The 20671-nt window shown below is 38.4% G+C and overlaps 2 protein-coding genes across 7 annotated transcripts in view; both read left to right on the top strand.

Annotated features, from left to right (window-relative positions):
- Window positions 1-15398, top strand: part of XPOT (exportin for tRNA) — a 40166-nt gene extending 24768 nt beyond the window's left edge. For all 6 annotated transcript variants that reach the window (XM_036301626.1, XM_036301628.1, XM_036301625.1 and 3 more), the window contains 8 exons: window positions 240-525; window positions 2207-2396; window positions 4867-4983; window positions 5154-5269; window positions 5928-5975; window positions 8686-8757; window positions 10464-10520; window positions 14780-15398. In XM_036301626.1, coding sequence (XP_036157519.1) covers window positions 240-525; window positions 2207-2396; window positions 4867-4983; window positions 5154-5269; window positions 5928-5975; window positions 8686-8757; window positions 10464-10520; window positions 14780-14806 — 913 coding nt within the window. In that variant the 3' untranslated portion in view covers window positions 14807-15398. The remainder of the gene's footprint in view (window positions 1-239; window positions 526-2206; window positions 2397-4866; window positions 4984-5153; window positions 5270-5927; window positions 5976-8685; window positions 8758-10463; window positions 10521-14779) is intronic.
- A 2603-nt stretch (window positions 15399-18001) lies between these two features.
- Window positions 18002-20671, top strand: part of TBK1 (TANK binding kinase 1) — a 48734-nt gene continuing 46064 nt past the window's right edge. The window contains exon 1 of the mRNA XM_036301632.1: window positions 18002-18158. The gene's annotated coding sequence lies outside the window, so the exon portion shown is untranslated. The remainder of the gene's footprint in view (window positions 18159-20671) is intronic.

Below are 20671 nucleotides of genomic sequence, written 5' to 3'. Positions count from 1 at the left end.
TAGTAGGACAGCCTGGTCATAGTAAGTGGATTTCCCCCCTCTTTTCTGCATACTTCATCAGTAGGATTTTAATAAAACATTTAGATGGTTTCAGATTAGAGGATTATAGTAACTACATCTCATTCATTTAGAATTGTCTACCAGTTTTGTTTTGTAATTTATCATGCATTGTTTTTTATTACTCCATAAAATTTTTAAAGAATAAAGTTAAAAATAGTTGCCTTATTTTACTTATCTAGTCGGACCAGCAAAGCTTTCAGCAACAAGCAGACTGTGAAACAATGTGGCTGTTCCGAAGTTTATCTGGACTGTTTACAGACATTCTTGCCAGCTCTGAGTTGTCCCTTACAAAAGGATATTCTCAGAAGTGGAGTTCGCACTTTCCTTCATCGCATGATAATTTGCCTAGAGGAAGAAGTTCTTCCGTTCATCCCATCTGCCTCAGAACACATGCTGAAAGATTGTGAAGCAAAAGACCTTCAGGAGTTCATTCCTCTTATCAACCAGATTACAGCCAAATTTAAGGTACCACAAACCTCAGAGCATCCCCTGGCTTAAAGCTCTTCCCCTGGCTTAAAAGATTAGGTGTATTTATCTTTAGATATATACATTGTCCCCCAAAAGTATATGTACACACTTTGAATAATTATAAATGCAGTGCTTATTAAAATACATTTTATTTTCAAAATTGAGCTATCAGCTGTTAAAGTGTGTATACATTTTGGGGGGGGATACCCTGCATTTTGACATTTGCCCCCTTGGTTTGTTTTTGTAAATATGAGTTACTTGTGGGCATGGATTGTGTATTTTTATCATCCCTAATATCTGGCACACTCCCTGACACATAAGACATGCTTAATAGATGTTTTAATAAAAACATACATACATTATCTGTTTTATGTAGCAGAAGAAAACAATTACTCTTCTGTTTTAGAAAATCAAATAAAAACAGCATTGAGTACTACCTGTCTAAAGAGGTAAATAAAAAGCATTGTAATTTGGGTGTCCACACAGGAGTTTAAAAGTAATGTAATGTACTAAAGTTGGTTTTATGTACAAGGAGATTTAAGTCAAGTATAAGCTGACTAATAAGAATGGCTAACACACAGTGCTTTCTGTGTTCAAAATGTGTTCTAAGCATTTTCCTGCACATTAATTCATTTGATTCTAGGAGGTAAGTATTGTATTTTATAGATGAAGAAACAGACACAGAGAAGTTAAGGATTACCCAATGGCATATAAAGGCTAAGCACCCAAGCATGTAACTCCATTTATAATTTAGCAATAGAATTAATATTTTGAAATTTAAATTGAAAATAATCCATGGCAGTATTTGATTGTGAAATATTTCTGGGTCCCTACCATTTTTCTTATTATTATTTCTTAATTGTTTATCAAGAGAAACTATTTCTTAGCTCAGATATTCATGTTTCATAGATCAAGAATACAGGTAAGTGACAAACTCCTATGGAATTCAACCCAAAGAAATTCTTTACATATCACGATCACTTTGCACTCTGAATGATACCAGCCTTCCTCATCTCCTCAAAATCTTGCATGGAATCATAACTTCTGTAGAAATCTGCATATGCCTTCTTTCTTGGTTCAGCCACACCAAACTTACAGGAAGCTGCAACCCCCAGGAATACAATGATGGCTCCAACAATATGAAATGTTGGCCATGCATCTGAGGTTTTGACAAAGCACTGGAAGACATGGTAGTTATAGTCTCCTCCACCGACGTCCTTCCTGAGGGAGAACTGGACCCGGCTCCCTACTATTTTAATGTGGATCTTGAACTGTAGGAAATTGGTTGAATTTAATAATGTATATGTTATGTAGATTTTGTTTTAACTTTGATATTTGCTAAGTGAATTGTGTAAATATTCCAAATAGAAATTCTTACGAAAAACTTTAAAACACGTTTTTTCTAAGTTACGTTTATTTTTTTAATTGAGGTATAATTGACATACAACATTATATTAGTTTTAGGTAGTATACAACATCAAGAGCCAGTCTTTGTATATAGCAAAAGCCTAGTTAACAGCCGTCAATAACATTATTTCAGAATATTTTTTCTTGTGATGAGAACTTTTAAGATTTTCTCTGAGAAAACTTTTCAAATATGCAATACAGGGTTATTATTAAGCTTCATAATAATTTTCTTACTCATTTCTGAGGTAGTAGTAATATTTCTTATGTTCAGATACAGGTATCTCCATTTTTACAACAAATGTTCATGCCTCTACTTCATGCAATTTTTGAAGTGTTGCTTCGACCAGCAGAAGAAAATGACCAGTCTGCTGCTTTAGAGAAGCAAATGTTGCGGAGGAGTTACTTTGCCTTCCTGCAAACAGTCACAGGCAGTGGAATGAGCGAAGTCATAGCAAATCAAGGTGGGGATGTGTGTGATGCCTAAATTGTCTGCTGATGTCTTTGTCACAGTTATGCATCTATGTGAGCAAGAGTTAGTTAACATAGACACTAAACTTTTGGAGTGTTTGTATATGGACCCCTAGGATGACTGCTCATTATTTCAAGGAGGGAATTACTTTCAAGTTGAGGGCCTTAAAACTAATTGGTATTCAGTTCCCTTTTTCCTAAAGTAGTATTCTTTAATTGGTTCTTTAGTATTAAAAACAGCATGGTGGTTACTGCCAGAATTGACTTGACAATTGAGTGTTACTGATTAATTTGTCATTTTCAAATTAAAGATAAATGGGACTGGATAGATCAATGTAGATAATTTTGCAATATAGGAAATCCAGTGGGTAAGATGACAAGGGAATAGTGATTTTTCAATACTTTATGCTTAAAATTAAGGAGCACAGTTAATAAAATTGAGGGATCTTATCAACTCTGTAAATGCTTTTGTCTGGTTACTATATATGGAATGAGAGCTTCAGGTTGCCTTTCCAGTTCTTTTTTTTTTTTTAATTAAATCTTTATTGTTCAGATTATTACATTTGTTCCTCTTTTTTCCCCCCCATAACTCCCCTCCTCCCAGTTCCCCCCCACCCTCCGCCCTCACTCCCCACCCACTGTCCTCATCCATAGGTGCACGATTTTTGTCCAGTCTCTTCCCGCATCTCCCACACCCCTTTCCCCCCCAAGAATAATCAGTCCATTCCCTTTCTATGTCCGTGATTCTATTATAATCACCAGTTCATTCTGTTCATCAGATTATTTATTCACTTGATTCTTAGATTCACTTGTTGATAGATGCATATTTGTTGTTCATAATTTGTATCTTTACCTTTTTCTTCCTCTTCCTCTTCTTAAAGGATACCTTTCAGCATTTCATATAATCCTGGTTTGGTGGTGATGAACTCCTTTAGCTTTTCCTTATCTGTGAAGCTCTTTATCTGACCTTCAATTCTGAATGATAGCTTTGCTGGATAAAGTAATCTTGGTTGTAGGTTGTTGGTATTCATCACTTTGAATATTTCTTGCCACTCCCTTCTGGCCTGCAAAGTTTCTGTTGAGAAATCAGCTGACAGTCGTATGGGTATTCCCTTGTAGGTAACTGAGTTTCTTTCTCTTGCTGTTTTTAAGATTCTCTCTTTATCTTTTGCTCTTGGCATTTTAATTATGATGTGTCTTGGTGTGGTCCTCTTTGGATTCCTTTTGTTTGGGGTTCTCCGCGCTTCTTGGACCTGTAAGTCCATTTCTTTCACCAGGTGGGGGAAGTTTTCTGTCATTATTTCTTCAAATAGGTTTTCAATATCTTGCTCTCTCATCTTCTGGCACCCCTATAATTCTGATGTTGGTATGCTTGAAGCTGTCCCAGAGGCTCCTTACACTATCCTCACATTTTTGGATTCTTTTTTCATTTTGCTTTTCCGGTTGGGTGTTTTTTGCTTCCTCGCATTTCAAATCATTGACTTGATTCTTGCGCTCCTCTGGTCTGCTGTCAGGAGTCTGTATAATATTCGTTATTTCAGTCCGTGTATGCTTAATTTCTAGTTGGTTCCCCAATATAAGATCGAGGGTCTCATTAGTTTTCTTGTAGATCTCATTAAGTTTATCGGCGGCTTCTAAACAGTTCTTGAGAGACCTTAAAAGTGTGGTTCTGAACTCTATATCTTCCATTGACAATTTTGTCCTGTTTCTTTGTCTCCGCATTTTGTTATGCTTCCTTGGTGCACCCCCTAGTGGTCTTTGTTCGCAGTCTTATAGTTAAACCTTGTTGTTGTAGCTAATACCAGGGAGGGTTTGACCTCCAGGCCAAGTGGCTATGAGAATCAGCTGTGTCTGCAGTGAGAGAACTTCTGTCCTCTAGGGAGGTGCTAACCTAGCGTTTGCCTGAGGCTATCCGGCAAATGCCTCTGTACAGGGCTTGGGCAGGGCAGGTCGCTCAGGATCAACAGGGTGGGCCGGAGAGAGCAGTTATGGCGGCTCTCAGTCCTGTCCCCAGGGGCTCTGCCTCTCTGAGTCCCAGCACCCGCTGCAAAGCTCGGAGAGAAAGCTGCACTCGCTCTGACCGAAGCCAGACAGTCCCGCTTCTCCCGTTTGAGTCTGGGTCCCTAGATACTCGCCCGTATCTGGAGCTCAGAGTCTGCGACTCCCTCCCGATTGAAAACGCCGACCGCGCCCTCCACCGCCAGCCCGCTCCGCGCGCTCCGCACCTCAGAATTTGACTTCAGCACTGCGCCTCCTCTGAGTGTCCGTATGTGTTTCTCTTTCCTCCTAGTTGTAGGACTTCCACTCAGCCAGCGTTCCAGTGGTTCTGGGTGATGTCCCTTCCGTTTTTTAGTTTCACTTTTGAAGTAGTTGTTCAAGGCAGCAAACTCCGGCGTTAACCTATGCCGCCATCTTGGTTCTCCCTTTCCAGTTCTTAAAGTCAAGGTTTTTTTCCCTTCTCAGGTGCAGAGAATGTAGAACGAGTTCTAGTTACTGTGATTCAAGGAGCAGTCGAATATCCAGATCCAATTGCACAGAAAACATGCTTTATCATCCTCTCCAAGTTGGTAGAACTCTGGGGTAAGATGATTTTTTTTAAGCTTTATTCCCTAGCCTGTTTCCTAAGACTCTCAGAGATGAAATAGATCCCTAGCCCTCACAATAGACAGGAGCGGGAGTTGATTTCCCCAATGATAAATTATAATTGACTTTTTTTATGTACAAGATGAAAATTTGAATTCTCTTGACAGGTGGTAAAGATGGACCAGTGGGATTTGCTGATTTTGTTTATAAGCACATTGTCCCTGCGTGTTTCCTAGCACCTTTAAAACAAACCTTTGACCTGGCAGATGCACAAACAGTATTGGTAAGCACCCAGGAATCTTTGTTTACCTTGTGTGGATCTTATGTGTTTTAACTAAAAATTTCTTTAATGCCAGGTTGATTTTATTAGGTTTCATTGCTTTTTTTTTTTCTTCTAATTTAGTAATTTCAAATTAGGATTCATTTTTAAGAGATTGATGATACCTCTGGACCTTTTGTGGATTCTGACTAAATCACAATGCTAAAATTCACTATATAAAATCCAGCTCCTACAACTTTAATGACCAAGACTCTTTCTAGGACTGTGAAAGAGCGCATACTACCAGTAGTCTAAAGTTTTATTAGTTTCCTACTACTGCTTTCACTCTAAACTGGTGCTTAATGTTTTTTTCTCACTATTAAGAGTAACTTTCTCTTCCTTGTATGATGGTTTCCCCAAATCTCCAGGGTGCTTAATGTCAAGCAGTTGCCTTTTACTCCCTTCCCCATAGCCAAGTAAAAGCTAGATTTCATAACTATAATTCACTACATTGAGACAGCATTTTTGTGTTTTTATATTTTCTATTCAACCTACTTATTCCATCCTTTCCTGCCTTCATCCTTTCTTTGAAGAGTAATGAATAGTGGTCAGGGAAGTAAAAAGAGAAGTGGATCAGTAACCAAGAATTGACTATATTAAATTCTTAAACTTGTTTACACAGGCTTTATCTGAGTGTGCAGTGACACTGAAAACAATTCATCTCAAGCGGGTAAGCTTTGGACCCCATGCTCGTTCATTTTCATCTCACTTGTATATTTGTTATGGTTTTAAATCTGTTTGACTTGTTTTTGAAAGCTGTATCCTTTTTTTCCTAATGTTTGTATTGATTTTCAGAGAGGGGACGGGAGAGGGAAAGAGATACAAACATTAATAATGAGAGAATCATTGATTGGCTGCTTCCTGCACACCCCCTCAGTTCAGGCAGAACTGAAGTTAATTACCTTTTATAAAAGAAACAGCTTTCTCCCGATCAGTGTGGTTCAGTGGTTGAGTGTTGATCCATGAACCAGGAAATCACGGTTCAGTTCTGGTCAAAGCACATGCTGGGGTTGCGGGCTTGATTCCCCCATGTGGGCTGTTCAGGAGTCAGCCAATTGATGTTATGCTTTTATATCGATGTTTCTCCCTTTCCCTTTCTCAATAAAATAAAATAAGATAAATAAAATAATAAAATTAAAAAAACATTTATTTTTTAAAAATTCTCCCTTATTTGTAGATCTTAGCATCAGGGGAGACCCGTGCATAATAGCTTAATGGGATGGGATGGGTTAAGTAAGTTCTTTAAATAGATATAATGTATTAATATGTATTAAATGTAATATTGTGGAACTAAAGAAGAAGGAGCAACTTGGCCTCAGAGCAATCTAAGAAAGCCATTAGGAAGGCAATTTTTAAATTTTTTTTCTGACCTTAAATATAGATTCATTGGACTGACAGGAGGAACTGGCATTCTGGGCAAAGTTAAGCAGTGTGTGGAGACAAATAAGACATCGCATGGTAGATTTGGTAGAAAATAGTGTTAACATGTTTAACTAAAGTATGAAGGCAGAGTAACAGCTGAAAGCTGAAATGGGACTAGGTGCGCTCTATGTGTGAAAGGTTGAGTTATAATTTAGGATAGCTAAGTCAGAAAATAATGTTCAGAGAACAGTTTGGAATATGGTCTGAACCAGTTTAGGACTAAATACTGATTTTGGAGTTCCAAATGTGTAATAGTCAAGATGAAGTGAGACTTTCTAAGACCAGGACAGAAAGAACCTTGGCTAAAGTAAGAGTTAAGGGGACACTAGAAGTAGAACCAAAGTTGTGAAAGCTAAGGGAGGAGAGTCGCAAAAGAGCACATGGGTTGAACATTATTGGATGCTAGAGAATCAGGATGAGGAATGATAAAAAAAAAAAAAGTATGGTATTTATAGTTTAGAAGTATTTATCTTGTCCTTAGAAGCTCTCGTTTAGACACACAGAATTGAATCAAATGGAATATTTGAAAATGTTTTGCTTCATTTTATTTTTTTCATTTATTCACTTGACTGACTTCCTCTTAAGGTAGAAGTTTACTTTACCTGATTTAAAAAGTAAAACAAGTATACTCTATTTTTAAGTGATAACAGTGGGGTTGTATGAGATGATGAGCAGTGCATGAACAGTTAAGTTTAGGGAGAATAGACTAAAGAAAAAGGGGAGAAGGAAAGTTGAAGGGATCAGAAATTTTCACAGTGAAACGCTACCTCCTCTCAATTAGGAACGGCCTTCCTTTGAAGAGTAAATTGTGACCTAGGTCCATTGGGTTAGAGGCCCAGGAATCAAGGTAGAAGAAGAAACATAAAGAAATCGTTTGATTCAGGAGCAGTAGTACTAAACAAGAAATGAGGTGTTAATGCAGGGAGAAGTGTATTGAAGAGAGATGGATTGATTTAATTTTGATAATGGTTAACTTTCAGTTGGACCAGGTTGAAGTCATCTGCATATTAAAGCCTTTTAGTCCGATTCCTGTTTAAAAGTGAAATTAGCTTTTTTAACTGTTGGATTTATTACATTTGCTTGAGGCCTCTCTCTCAGAAACACATTGCTATAGGATAACTACTTTCAAACTGTATCCTGAGTTTCTTTATAGTTGCTAAGAAGCGGTGGGGGAGTCAGGGCTAGTTTGTGGAAATTTTCACTCTTCCCTTCACCAAACTTAACCCCAAAATGCCCCAGAAAACTACTGTTACAGTTTTTAGCACCTAGAAGTACTAGAAGATAGCAATGTAGAGCAATGGTTTTAGAAATCAGGTGACCTGCTTTTTAGTACAGATTTAATCAGCAGACTGGGCAAATAATCCTATATTTCTGGGTCTTGGTTGCCTCATCTGGCTACTAAATTCCTTTTCCCTACTTTGTGAGCAGAAAAAGGAAGTTGTGTTTTTATTTGTATTACCTTCTAGCCTATCATTTTGATCTTCTTGCTTGTATTTTAGTTTCTAAAGATAGGCATTACTATGGTACTGCCCTATAGTCCACCCAGTGGTGGATTGAACAGGAGCGCTTCTGTTTGCTGTCTCCTTTCAGTGCATAGAAGACATTATGACCTGAGTTTAAAAGAATATTTGTTTAATCTTTAGCACTACATAACACTGAGTAGTGTTTTGTAGCTAGTAAATACTAAGTGCTCTTCAAAAGCTTTATATTTCTAAATTCATCCAATCCTCCCAATAACTCCGTTTTTTTAGATGGGGAAACTGAGGCTCAGAGAAGTTAAGTAACTTGTCCAAGTTACCAGAAATTTCAAAACAAAGCAGACTCTGGTTTCAGAGCCTGTTCTTAATCACAGTACCGTATTGTGTTTAAAGTATACATATGTTGCTCCAATTTCTTGTAACGCATTACTGATGTCAAGGAAGAAAATAACTTAGTTATAACCATCTTTTCATTTTCAGGGCCCAGAATGTGTTCAGTATCTTCAACAAGAATACCTACCTTCCTTGCAAGTAGCTCCAGAGATAATTCAAGTAAGAGCTGCCCTATCAGATTTTCCTCTTAATTTAATTAAAGAAATATGACTATAATTCAAACTAAATTTTGATCCAAGAAAGCCGAACTGCATTCAAGTTGATGTTTTACTGTGTGTAGGATAGCAACAGCCCAGACTTGGGAGAGGGAGGGGCTCTGAAGTTGAATAGGAAAAATTGTATTTTTATCTTCACTAACCTTTAATAGAGATTTGACCAGTCATTGTGTAGGTGACAGATCACAGTAGTATTCGCATTGCCGTGACTTTGTCATCAATAAGTAATCACAGATATTTTCTGTATAACTAGTTTCAGAAATCTCAAAATATTATTTACACTCAGTAGTAGTTTGAAATTAGGAGTTAAGATATGCCACTAGACCTTATTACTGAGTCTATTTTATTCTACCACATGCCAAAAAAAATTTTATAACCATAATTAATTATTAGTTTCCTTTGTAACCCCATGTGTTAAAAACCATTCTAAAAGGGGACCATGGCCCACGAATCTGTTCTGAAGGTTTATGCCAGGTAGTTCATTTTATATGTGCTTGCTTTGTAAACCTGAAAGTATATTTAGAGGTAAGGGGCTGGAAAGCTATCTCATTTTTGCACTATTACAAAATAATATTTAATGGCAGTTAGTTATTTTCTTGGCATATAGTTATCCAGACTGCTTGTCCTATAGCACATAGATCTGATACAGTGTCAAAGTTTTGATTAAAACTAGTTAGAATCTCTTGTGTAGACTCTAAGAATTGTTTCTTTATCAACAGTGATTTATAATGCTATTTTATAAGAGGCATTGAAAAAATTGAGTGAAAAATCGGATAGACCTCACATAAGAGTAATCGTCAAACTCATTTTGAATGAATTTATGGTCTCTATAACGCATCATCTTTAACTTTATAGATATTAATGAATTTTCTCAGTTATTACTTATAAGCTAATATTTTATTAAAACAATAAATTACTAGTTACTCATGTGATCTTAATGCTCATGGAAATAGAAATATGTCATTTGATTTTGAGTAGCTAATATTCTCCATATTCTGACTGAAACAAAATTATATTTCTATCTAATAATTTGATTAAGAAGGATAAGGATTTGGTCTGGCTTTGCTCAGTTACTAAGAATGACCATAGCAGTGTAGTTTTTATCCTTTAGGTAGGAGAGGCTTATTCTCAAAAGTGAAAGCAGCCTGTCTGAAAAATATTAGACTTGAGGATACTATATAACCTTTTTTGGTGAGGAACTGTTCAGGTTAATTTTGATGTTACAAATATTATAGGTTTGAAGCAGTGCAAATGTCCATTCATAGATAAATGGATAATAGAGTGTGGTATGTATACACAATGGATTATCATTCAGCCTTAAAAAAGAGAAATGCTGTCATATACTACAACTTGGACAAACCTTGGAGGTTTTGCTAAGTGAAATAAGTCAGTCACAGAAAGACAAGTTACAAAATTCTAATTATATTGAAGTACCTAAAGTAGTCATACTCTTAAAAACAGAAAGTAGAATGGTGGTGGCCAGGGGCTGGAGTGTGTGGAGAGTTGCATTGTGCATATAGTTAACACTGCTATACTGTACACATAAAAAATGCTTAAGATCACAATTTTAAAACGGTGCTGTGGATTTGAATTATTATGAATTTAATACAAATAGATTGATTCTCTTTTCCCCCTTCATGGCTCCCCAAGGAGTTTTGTCAAGCTCTTCAGCAGCCTGATGCTAAAGTTTTTAAAAACTACTTAAAGGTAGGTATTTGAAAAACTTACATATCTTCATATAATTAGGAAATGTTTCAGAGCCAAGAGAGAATATATATTACTAGTGGCCTGGTGCACGAATTCACGCACATTGAAAGGAAATTAATTAGAAGAAATATTTTAATATCGCTATTCCCCCTTTCTCTATAATAGAAGTATCAGAGATGAAAGAAAATTAGTAAAATGTATACGAAAATAATATATAAATTGATTAATAAATAATAACATGATATAACAACAGCAAAGACATAAAAAGAACAAAACCATGATATAAAAACAATGATTGATAAATTGATTAAACTTATTCTAACACTGAGGCCAGTGTCAGATGGGGACAAATCAATTTTTGGAATCAGAACAACCTCTCCTCCGCAAATCCTTTGAATACTTCAGCTTCAATTATGTTAGGTCGCAATATTTTGATAATAAATCTAATACCATTACAAAGACCCCCATTTACCATTAAGATTTGTCAGCATGATGATTGCACCTACTTTCAATTCTAATTTACGACATGGCATTCCCGAAGGAGTAACACTTTTAAGAAATTCGATGGGAAAATTTTCCTTTTCAGCATCATCCATTGAATCTAGTATTATTGCATTAAGACACACTGTCATCTCTGAGTCTTAAAGCAGTATCCGATCCCCAGCCTTTTCCACTATGTGGGAAAAGAATAGGATACTGATTTTTTTCATTTTAGTGGCATTCGTATTATTGGGATCTGGTTTACAATGAATGAGCAAGTCCCTTTCAAAAGGAGGTCCTCTATCTTAGTTTCTGATTATGACGGCAACGTTGGTTACCCGGGGATAATTATCTCTACCCGAATCACTATTACGATCATATTTAATCGCCATTGTTACTTCCCTGCGACACTGCCGCTTTCTTTCAGCTTCAGAATGTCAACAGAAACAACCAAATTCACGATCATTGATGATAGATTGAAACACACAGGTGCAATTGGCGCCAGGAGAGCTTTATATGTATCACACGTGCACAAGTCAACTTAGCCTTTTATAGATATAGAACAAACTTACTTAGTCCTGCTTTCTGATGTAGCTAAACTTTTTTCAGCCCAGTGAAGCACTCCAACTTCTCTTTCAGGTAATTGTCAGCAACACAGCAGTAAATATCAACACAAAGCAGATTATTATTGTAGATCACACAGGGAGAACAAAGGGTAAAATATTTAACTGCAGCAGTGTTTGACTATATTCTGTGCAGTGAGAAAACGTGAAGTTATTTTCAAGGTTCACCATTTCTTTTCAGTCGGGTCAAGTGTCTAAGCTTTCTAAATCTCCGTTTTCCAGCTAATGAAAAGAAATTAGGATTCCACCTAGTCTCCCATCTACCTACTCCAAGACTTTAGTGAGGATCAAATGAGATGAGGCACAGGAAAACACTTCACAGGCATTTAATTATAGTGTAAAGTGTTTCCACCTGCGTATAAAGCAAGTCCGTGTTCCTGGGCAGAAGAAACTGCGAGGCTAGTCGATAGGGAGAGGAAGCCAGGTGTTGCTATTTGATGTCATTACCCGGATGGTCTGGACACTTAGCATATTAGCCTTTTATATAGATAGGATACTGTAGTTTGTTTTGTTTTGTTTTTTTAGTCCTTACCCGAGGATATGTTTTCATTGATTACAGGGAGAGAAGGGACAGAGACAGAGACAGAAACATCCATTGGTTGCCTCCCGTACTGTCTGCTCCCCCACTGGGAATTGAATGCACCACCCTTTGGTGCACAGGATGACTCCAACCAACTGAGCCACACCAGCCAGGACTCAGGCTGTTTAATCAACTATTACTTATTTTGGGATCTCTTTGCTCTAAAACATGCTCCTAAGAATCTATAGTTATGGATGTTATACTTTAGAGTCTTCTGTGAAACCCCTTTCAACTGAACATAAGATCATAGAGAGTTGGGTAAGAATACTGCATGTGTATGTGCCTGAGCATTTGGTATGAAAATGCCAGTTTTCTTTTACAGTTTCATGATGTAATGAAATAGGAACAAGTAAATAGGAACAGTTTCCCATATTGAGTTGAAAGGAAGGATCTAAAAATATAAAAACGGAAGTATGAATTACTTGGGTGTATCCTATCTTGAAACTTGAATTGTAAAACAGACAAAAAGTAGAGTCCTCAGATTTGGCCAGCAAGGCTCTTTATACATTTGTATAATCACTGAATTTTAAAAAACCCTCCAAATTGGGAAGAAGTACCAAATGTTTATTTGGTATTATATTTATAATTCTTGAGACAGCACTATTTTGCTTTCACCTAAGTAGTCATTCAGTACATCCTGACTGCTTTTTATGTAACAGGTACTATGCCAACTGCTGCAAACACCAGTAAGTAACTTTCCCTGCCCACAAGGAGCTCCTGGGCTGGATTAGGAACTATTCTTTATTTTTTATTTATTACCTTCAACAAATCTGAGGACAAAGCACCATGCTAAATGTTTTGGTAGCAGGGAATTTAATGAATAGCTACCTGGTTATTTTGCCCAAAGCTTTCAAAAGGATTTATAAGTCAAGGGGCTTTGCCGAGTTTAAGTATCCTATCCTTTGACTTTGGTTCTAAACTCTTTCCTTGTCAGTTTTTCCCCCAGTAGTAGTAGTAGTTTGTCAGCTTAAACTGACAAAAGGATTGTGAGAAGAATGTTGAGAATTACTGTTTATCATCACGAATCCTCCCACTCCCATTTCCCCATAAAAGCAAAGTGCCTGTGAAGATAACCTATTAAATAACTAATCAATCAAACTGCATTAAAGGATTCAAAAAATTATAACTATTAGAGGGGTCTGTAACAGCAGATATATGTACATTGTAGCAGGTTTATGCTCCAAACATATAATTTATTCAAACAGCATTCATAAAATGTCTTTCTCCCAAGTCCAACTTCTCTATATTGATAGCATTAAGTCATTGGAAGCATCATTCTTCTAGTTTGAAAAACTGAAGTTCCTTCTTTCATGCCTACTCCCTTCATGCCTGATGGATCCTCGGATTCTTTGCAGATTCTTCCTCCTCATTCACTTGCTGTCCCTTCCTTTCTATCTGTGATAGGCTTGTTATCTCACTGATCTCCCTTCCCTTGTTCTCGCCAAGCAGGTCTATTTGAAAACACTGAACAGACCCCTGAAATTCATTCCCCTAATTCATAACTTTCAAAGCCTTCTGTTGACTAAAAATACATTCATGTTTCTTAGTTTGGCATTCAGTGTTTTTTCATATATATTTTTAAAATATATTTTTATTGATTTCAGAGAAGAAGCGAGAGATAGAAACATCAATGGTGAGAGAGAATCATTGATCAGCTGCCTCCTGCACACCCCTACTGGGGATCAAGCCCGCAACCCAGGCATGTGCCCTGACCAGGAATCGAACCATGACCTCCTGGTTCATAGGTTGACACTCAACCAACCACTGAGCCACACCACTTGGGCTAAAAGTATTTTTTTAAGTTTTTTTTTTTTTTATTGATTTTAAAGGGGCAGGGGAGAGAGAAACATCGATTTGTTGTTCCATTTTATCTATGCATTCATTGGTTCACTCTTGTATGTGCCCTGACTGGGGTTTGAACCTGGGCCTATTAGGACAACACTAACCATCTGAGTTTCCTGTACTTTTTAATAATCAAGTAAATAATAAAACCCTTAAAGGATAACAACTACTATCTGTAGCTTTGACTTGTTTCTTCCTCAAAATTTAATTTCTCAGCATTAATTTTGATAGTAGTGCCAGTCAGCAAAATGTGTCTAAAGCATGTTTTCCTCTGATCACTTGACTCTCATAGCATTAGTGTAATACTTTATTTCAACTTAATATTGTCACCAAAGTTATCTATAGACTTTATCAAATTGTCCAAAAGACAAAGTTCTTGTATTATGTGTGAATTTATGTGAAATGTTTTAAATACATACGCATTTTTTAATGTTTTTATTGATTTGAGAGAGAGGGAAACATTGATGTGAGAGAGAAATATCGATTGGTTGCCTCCTGTAGACACCCTTACCAGGGATCAAGCCTGCATGCTGGGTATGTGCCTTGACCAAGAATTGAGCCAGCGACCGTTTAGTGCATGGATGACGCTCAATCAAGTGAGCCACACTGGCCAGGGCAATATCTGCTGAATTTTACAAAAGAGTAACTAGCACTCAGCAACTTAAAGCCATTCTTCAAGTGAAAGGTGGTATTTTCGGACATTAATACTGACTGTACCATTACTTTATTTGCAGGTGTTCTTCCAGAGAGCAAGGCCCTAAGAACTGGATCTCCCTGTGCCTACTTCATGATCAGGATTTATGATCAGAAATTCCAGTTAATAATTTATAAAGAAGCAGTTTTGTGTGCCATTCACACTGGTCTTTTTAACTTGGCTCGGAGCTTATTGTAGTATATGTATTGGGATTTTTCTGTAAAATGTGTGTAATTTTCCCTAAATACGGGTATGTGACAACAAGAGAAGTTGCTTGCATGCCGATTCAAATTGTTCTATATAAAAAAGCTGTTAAAAGATACAGCAGAGTTATCCTAGTACCATTTTATTTTTACTTGAAACTTTTAAGTCCTTTAAAAACCATAGCAGGAAAACTGTACTTTTTTAAATTGCAGAATATAAAATGTTTGAAATTTTAAATTTTCTTTTATGTGTGCAGACAAAGTATGGGGGTGGGATACAACAGATCAAAACTAATTTTTTGTAGATAGCCATTACATTTCTTTAAAATGTTTCAATGCCAATAAGTATTCTACAAAAAAAGAATGGTTTCATAAATTAACTGATTTAAGAGTAGGTACCAGTGTTACACATTTTTTTATAAAAAAAAATAAAATAAATTTTACATAGTGAATCTACCAAGTCTTTTTTGGAATTATTATAAATACTTTAGCCTTATTTTCTCATTTTATCTTTCCGTGATTTCCCATTTAAAGGATTGCACATACGAGCTTACAGATCGTTTATTTTATTATGTTCCTAAAAGGCTAAATGCAACTTAGTTCTGTTAAATAGAATCTTTTTTAAATGCCCTAGAAAAAGCCTGTGTGATTCTGTTGATAGAATTAAAAATCCAATTTCTTCTACCTCTTTTATTGGATCTACGTAGGGCACAATATACCTGTGTGTTTGATGCTTATAACTAGTTGCTGCCCATTTAGTTAATAGAAGGAGTACATTTCCCTGTCTTCTCCCATTTTTATTCATGACTGCAAGAAGGCAAGAGGAAAAACAATAGTAGTATTGGAAAATTAAGAAAAGAGGGACAACACCGAGTAGCAGAATTACTATAGTTATTTAAGTTTAAATTCTAAAAGTCTAAGTAAGATTTTAAGGGAGGGTTGGGTATTTCTGTGGATTTTTTTTTTTTTTAACCTTTCGCCAATATGGTCCCTAGGGATTTCATGGATGAGCTTCAGTGGTCTATAAATTCCCTAAAATTGTATTCTAAATTGTGCACATAGACCTTTTTCTGGGGTTAATTCTAGAAGTGATTTTAAACATTTTCCTTACGTTATAGAATAAACATACTGAACTAAGTTGACTGAATTATAAAACTAGATCAATAGAATGTATATTATACTTCAATAAGGATTTTTTAAAAATAGATGATTAAAAGCTGAGTGCTTTGTGTATGAGTTCCCTTGTACTGTGGGAGAGATAATTGCATCTATTGCAATAATACTAATTGTTTAAAGTGTGCTAATGAGTATCATAGCATAGTGGTCAAGAGCACAGGCCTAGGATCCAGATAAAGGTTCATATAAGGGGGGTCAAATAACAGTTCTGCCAGTAACTGGTTTTTGAACCTTAAGGAAGTTCTCTCTCCACAGTTTCCCCAGGAGCAAAATGGGAGAAATAATGGTAGCTACCTCATAACTAAACTGATTAAGTTAAACATGAAAAGAGCTAATTACAATACCTGCACATGAAGGCTTGATACAAGCTATGGTTACTGTACTATTAATTCCACATGTGTAAAAATGGCATCTGCTCCTTTCTCCCTGACTTTTTAAAGCCCTTCAAAAGATTCACATGAGTTCAGAGCTAAGAGAAATCAAGACATGGAAATTAAGAGTGTAATAGAAATGAAACTTCATGTTATACAACCATGTATAATTCCTATCTTCATTCCTTGAAGTTTCCCAGAGCACTTTACATAGAGTGCCATAGTAATCAGGAAACTGTTCGATTATGAATTACCTTATTTGTATTGCATTGCACCTCATTTCCAAAAGCAAGCACTCAAATAATTGTCACAAGGGTGAATCTCACCTGTTTACTGATGAGATAACATCGAGGCAAAAAATTTAGGGATTTGTGTGACTTGACTATGGAACCACAAGGATTTTATGATGCCTGGTTTAGTTTTGTGCCTAACAGTTGTATTTAAATCGTAAACGCTTACACTGGTTCACAAGTGTCTTGACCTTTAAGAAAACACTGGTATTTCAATGTGTATCAATTACTATGTGGTAAATATGTGAATAAAAGGCTTGGGCTCAGCTCATCACTTCTCCCATAAACTTTGAGCTATGGGCTTCACTGTTGCAAGGAGCTTTGACAGGTCCTTGGCATTAGATATGGGAAAACTGGTTGGAATTGTATGCAGTGAATAGATTTGTCTGTTGTTAGAATGACTCCACCACTGAAACATTGTTTAAAAGTCTAATAAAGCAACTTCCTTTGTAACAATGCATCACAGCGGGCTTTTGTTACTGCACTTGTGTATATAACAGACTTAGAGAGGTAAACAAAACAAACAAGACACAAACTTGTTTAAAGTTCAGTATTTGGCAGGGAGAGCTGGAACAGCAGCCCCAGGTCTGTTCCATTCAAAAGCCTCTGCTCTAAACCGCTCTCGCGGTTTCCCATTTCTTGCTGGTTCTCTTTTGGGAAGCTCTGCGTCAGCCAGTAGTCTGAGCTCTCATGTTGAGAAGGCTGCAGTGCTGTCAGTCAGAAGGGTTGGCTAGCTGCCTGAGATCTTGGCGGCACGAATATTGCTGGGCCTGATTTTAGTCCATAAAAAGCTCTCCAGTATTGTCATTTTCCAAAATACCGCTTAAAAGAGGGACTTAAAAGAGCTTATGTACATTAAGACTTTTACGAGTGATTAATAAGAAGCGATCATCTAGCTCCACGGCAGCCAACGTGGTCTTGAAAACAGATACAAATCTATCCCTTCGGACTCGGATGTTCCCCCGTGAGAGCCCCTCATTCTGCACACCTGTGATTCGATTGTTACAATGAGGACTTCCGTTCTGTCTGCCCCACTGTCGCCCCACGCCGCACTCTGCTCTCCGGGACGGGGCGGGACTCGCGGTTATGGGAATCGGAATCATTGTGCAGGGCTCCCCGGTTTCACCCTCAGAGAGAGGGGTGTCGCGCTGCAGACACCCCCAGCTTCCCCGCCCCTCGCTAGAGACGATCGGCGAACCCACCGTCGCTGCAGCTTCCACCGAGGCTGAGGCTGGACCCTAGGGCGTGCGCACGCGCACACGCGAGCGCCGGCCCTCGGTCACGTGGCCCTCGGACAGGGTTGGCGAAGCCGGAAGTGTCCCGAGGCGCTGGGAGGCCGCGGGAGCCCGCTGGCGGTGGCGCGGAGGCTACCGGGAGCGGTGAGTGGGGTGGCTGCGGGCGGAGGGGCTGCAGCGCGTGGGGAAAGGGCCGCGGAGCCCGGCTCGGGCCTCGCGGAGTGTTCGCGCCCTCCGTGGGGAACTGGGGTGCTGAGTCAGAGCGGGGGCGGGGCGGGCGACCCCAGGAGCCCCGCGCGGCCCGAGGCTGACCCTCCGCGCATCCGGGCCGAGCGGACACGGCCCCGGGGGTCTGAGACGCCCCGGGGGTCTGAGACATCCGAAGCCGGGCGGAATGGTCGACTTCCTCCATCGGGACTCCCGGCCCTCCGGCCCGGGCCCTCGGGGTTCTGGCGACGTCGGGCACCGACAAAGGGGATGTGTTGGTGGCCGAGTGTGGGCCCTGGCGCCCCGGGGAGACGACGCCCCCTTCCCTTGCCCTGAGACTGGCCGCTCTGTGCCCTGTTTCCGGGCATTGGCGAGGTCGGCCGTTTTTCAGTGGATTGACTTATTTTTGTCGGATGATGAAAAAGATGTTTCATTAAGGTTTTAGTGCTGATAACGAGGAGGTTGACTCACGGGGAGCTAGAAGCTGACGACGTTTTTAATGTACATACACGTAATTCGTGGGTAATGCAGGTTCCCACACGTTCCGTGGGGAATGGCCGCAGGTTTGTTTTGCAGCCGCTTCCCAGGTATTTGTTCATAAGTGGCCCCAAACCCACTTCTCCCCAAGGAACGACCGCTTTCACTTGAGAGCGCTGAATGGATACCTGTTTAACATGATTCACGTGGTCGGAGAGTTTGGAAATCCTGGAACGGCCCGTTTTCCTGGTTTTTGCTGATGGGCAAATGCTAACTTTCGTTTTGGATAGTAGATAAGGAAGACGGAAGGCAGGGTCAGCAGTAACAGACTTGAGTGCCTGCCGGTACTGTGTCAAAATTTTGGAAACATTTATGCAGCCAGCACCTTGTGGGTGTGCTGGGTCACGTGTTAGCATGCTGTTTGGGTGGGGTCTTTGGAAGATAGTTTCAGAAGACATTTCCCCAGATCACTGTGAAACCACAGGCTTATATCTGTGTACGGAGAGCAGCTATCTTTAGCTGATAAATGTGTTTTCTATTGTCCACTAGGTACAGAGAGGTCCCTAATGATACCGTTGGCCATTTAGTTATCTCAAACAGCAAAGTTAACTAGGGAAGGTTTTTCATTATTTAAAGATATTATTGAAAAGACATTTGAGAAGTTTATAAATTATTACCCCAGTAGATCGCAAATATTTCTAACTTGTGAAAAGGAAATCTTACTGCCCTGACCGGTTTGGCTCAGTGGATAGAGCATCGGCCTGCGGACTAAAGGGTCCCAGGTTCGATTCCAGTCGAGGGCATGTACCTTGGTTGTGGGCACATCACCGGTGTGGAGTGTGCAGGAGGCAGCTGATCGATGTTTCTCTCTTATCGATGTTTCTAGCTCTTTATCCCTCTCCCTTCCTCTCTGTAAAAAAATCAATAAAATATATTTTTAAAAAAAGAAAAAGAAAAGGAAATCTTATTTTTATTGCTTATTTCCAATAAACTGCTGAATGTAACATTCCGTATCTGGATTAGATGGCTGGTAAAATTGCATAAATATATCTTAGTATATCAAAGATTGCTGAAATTTAGACCCCTGGCCATTCTTTAAGTTCCTAATTCTACTTGGAATATTGGCAATTATGAATTCATCACTGACTACCTAGTCTGTTGTAACTTACTACAATGGATATATATTATATTTTAATTTGACGGCGGGGGTGGGGGGTGAGGGGAAGGGCAGGAAGGAGAGAGGGAGAGAAACATTGATTTGTTGTTTCACTTATTTATGCATTCATTGGTTGATTCTTGTATGTGCTCTGATGGGGAACATGCAACCTTGGCATATTGGGACGATGCTCTAACCAACTGAGCTACCCATCCAGAGTTCTACAAAGGAATATTAAGATGTGTTTTAATCTGACATTACAGCAGGTTTAAGTTTAAGGTGGTTTGGTGAGACTAGTGTTTATGCTTTCTAGCATACCTTTTTATTCTAACATGGAGGTCAAATATTTTTAGTATTCTTACATGCTTTTCAGTATTAAAGGACAGTGTTAAAAAGGGATGATGCTTTTTTCCACTATTGGATAGGGATGATGCTTTTTAAAAAATAGACTACTTTTTAGAGCAATTGTAGGCTCACAGCAAAATTGAGCAGAAAGAACAGAGATTTTCCATATACTTCCTGCCCCCACACATGCATAGTTTCCTCTTGCTTATTTTTTAAGATTTAGTAATATGCACTTGGCATATCTATATTAATATACTTGCAGGTTGGGGAAACTGTCCTTTAATTTCAGAAGAGTTAGTAATCTTTCAGCAACAATCATTTTTGCACCTTTCCATTGTGATTGTCAGGCTCTGTTCTGTGTAGATGAAAAGTTATGTAAATGTTATGCAGTGTCAGCAGTTAGTGTTGCCCTGCCCTTGAAGGAAACAAAGTAATTTTTACTATATTGTTCTATTTCCACTATTGCATTGTT

The sequence above is a fragment of the Myotis myotis genome, unplaced genomic scaffold (assembly GCF_014108235.1).
Source record: "Myotis myotis isolate mMyoMyo1 unplaced genomic scaffold, mMyoMyo1.p scaffold_m19_p_3, whole genome shotgun sequence".
Lineage (NCBI taxonomy): Eukaryota > Metazoa > Chordata > Mammalia > Chiroptera > Vespertilionidae > Myotis > Myotis myotis.
The sequence above is the reverse complement of the archived record's forward strand: the minus strand, read 5'-3'. Positions and strand labels throughout refer to the sequence as shown.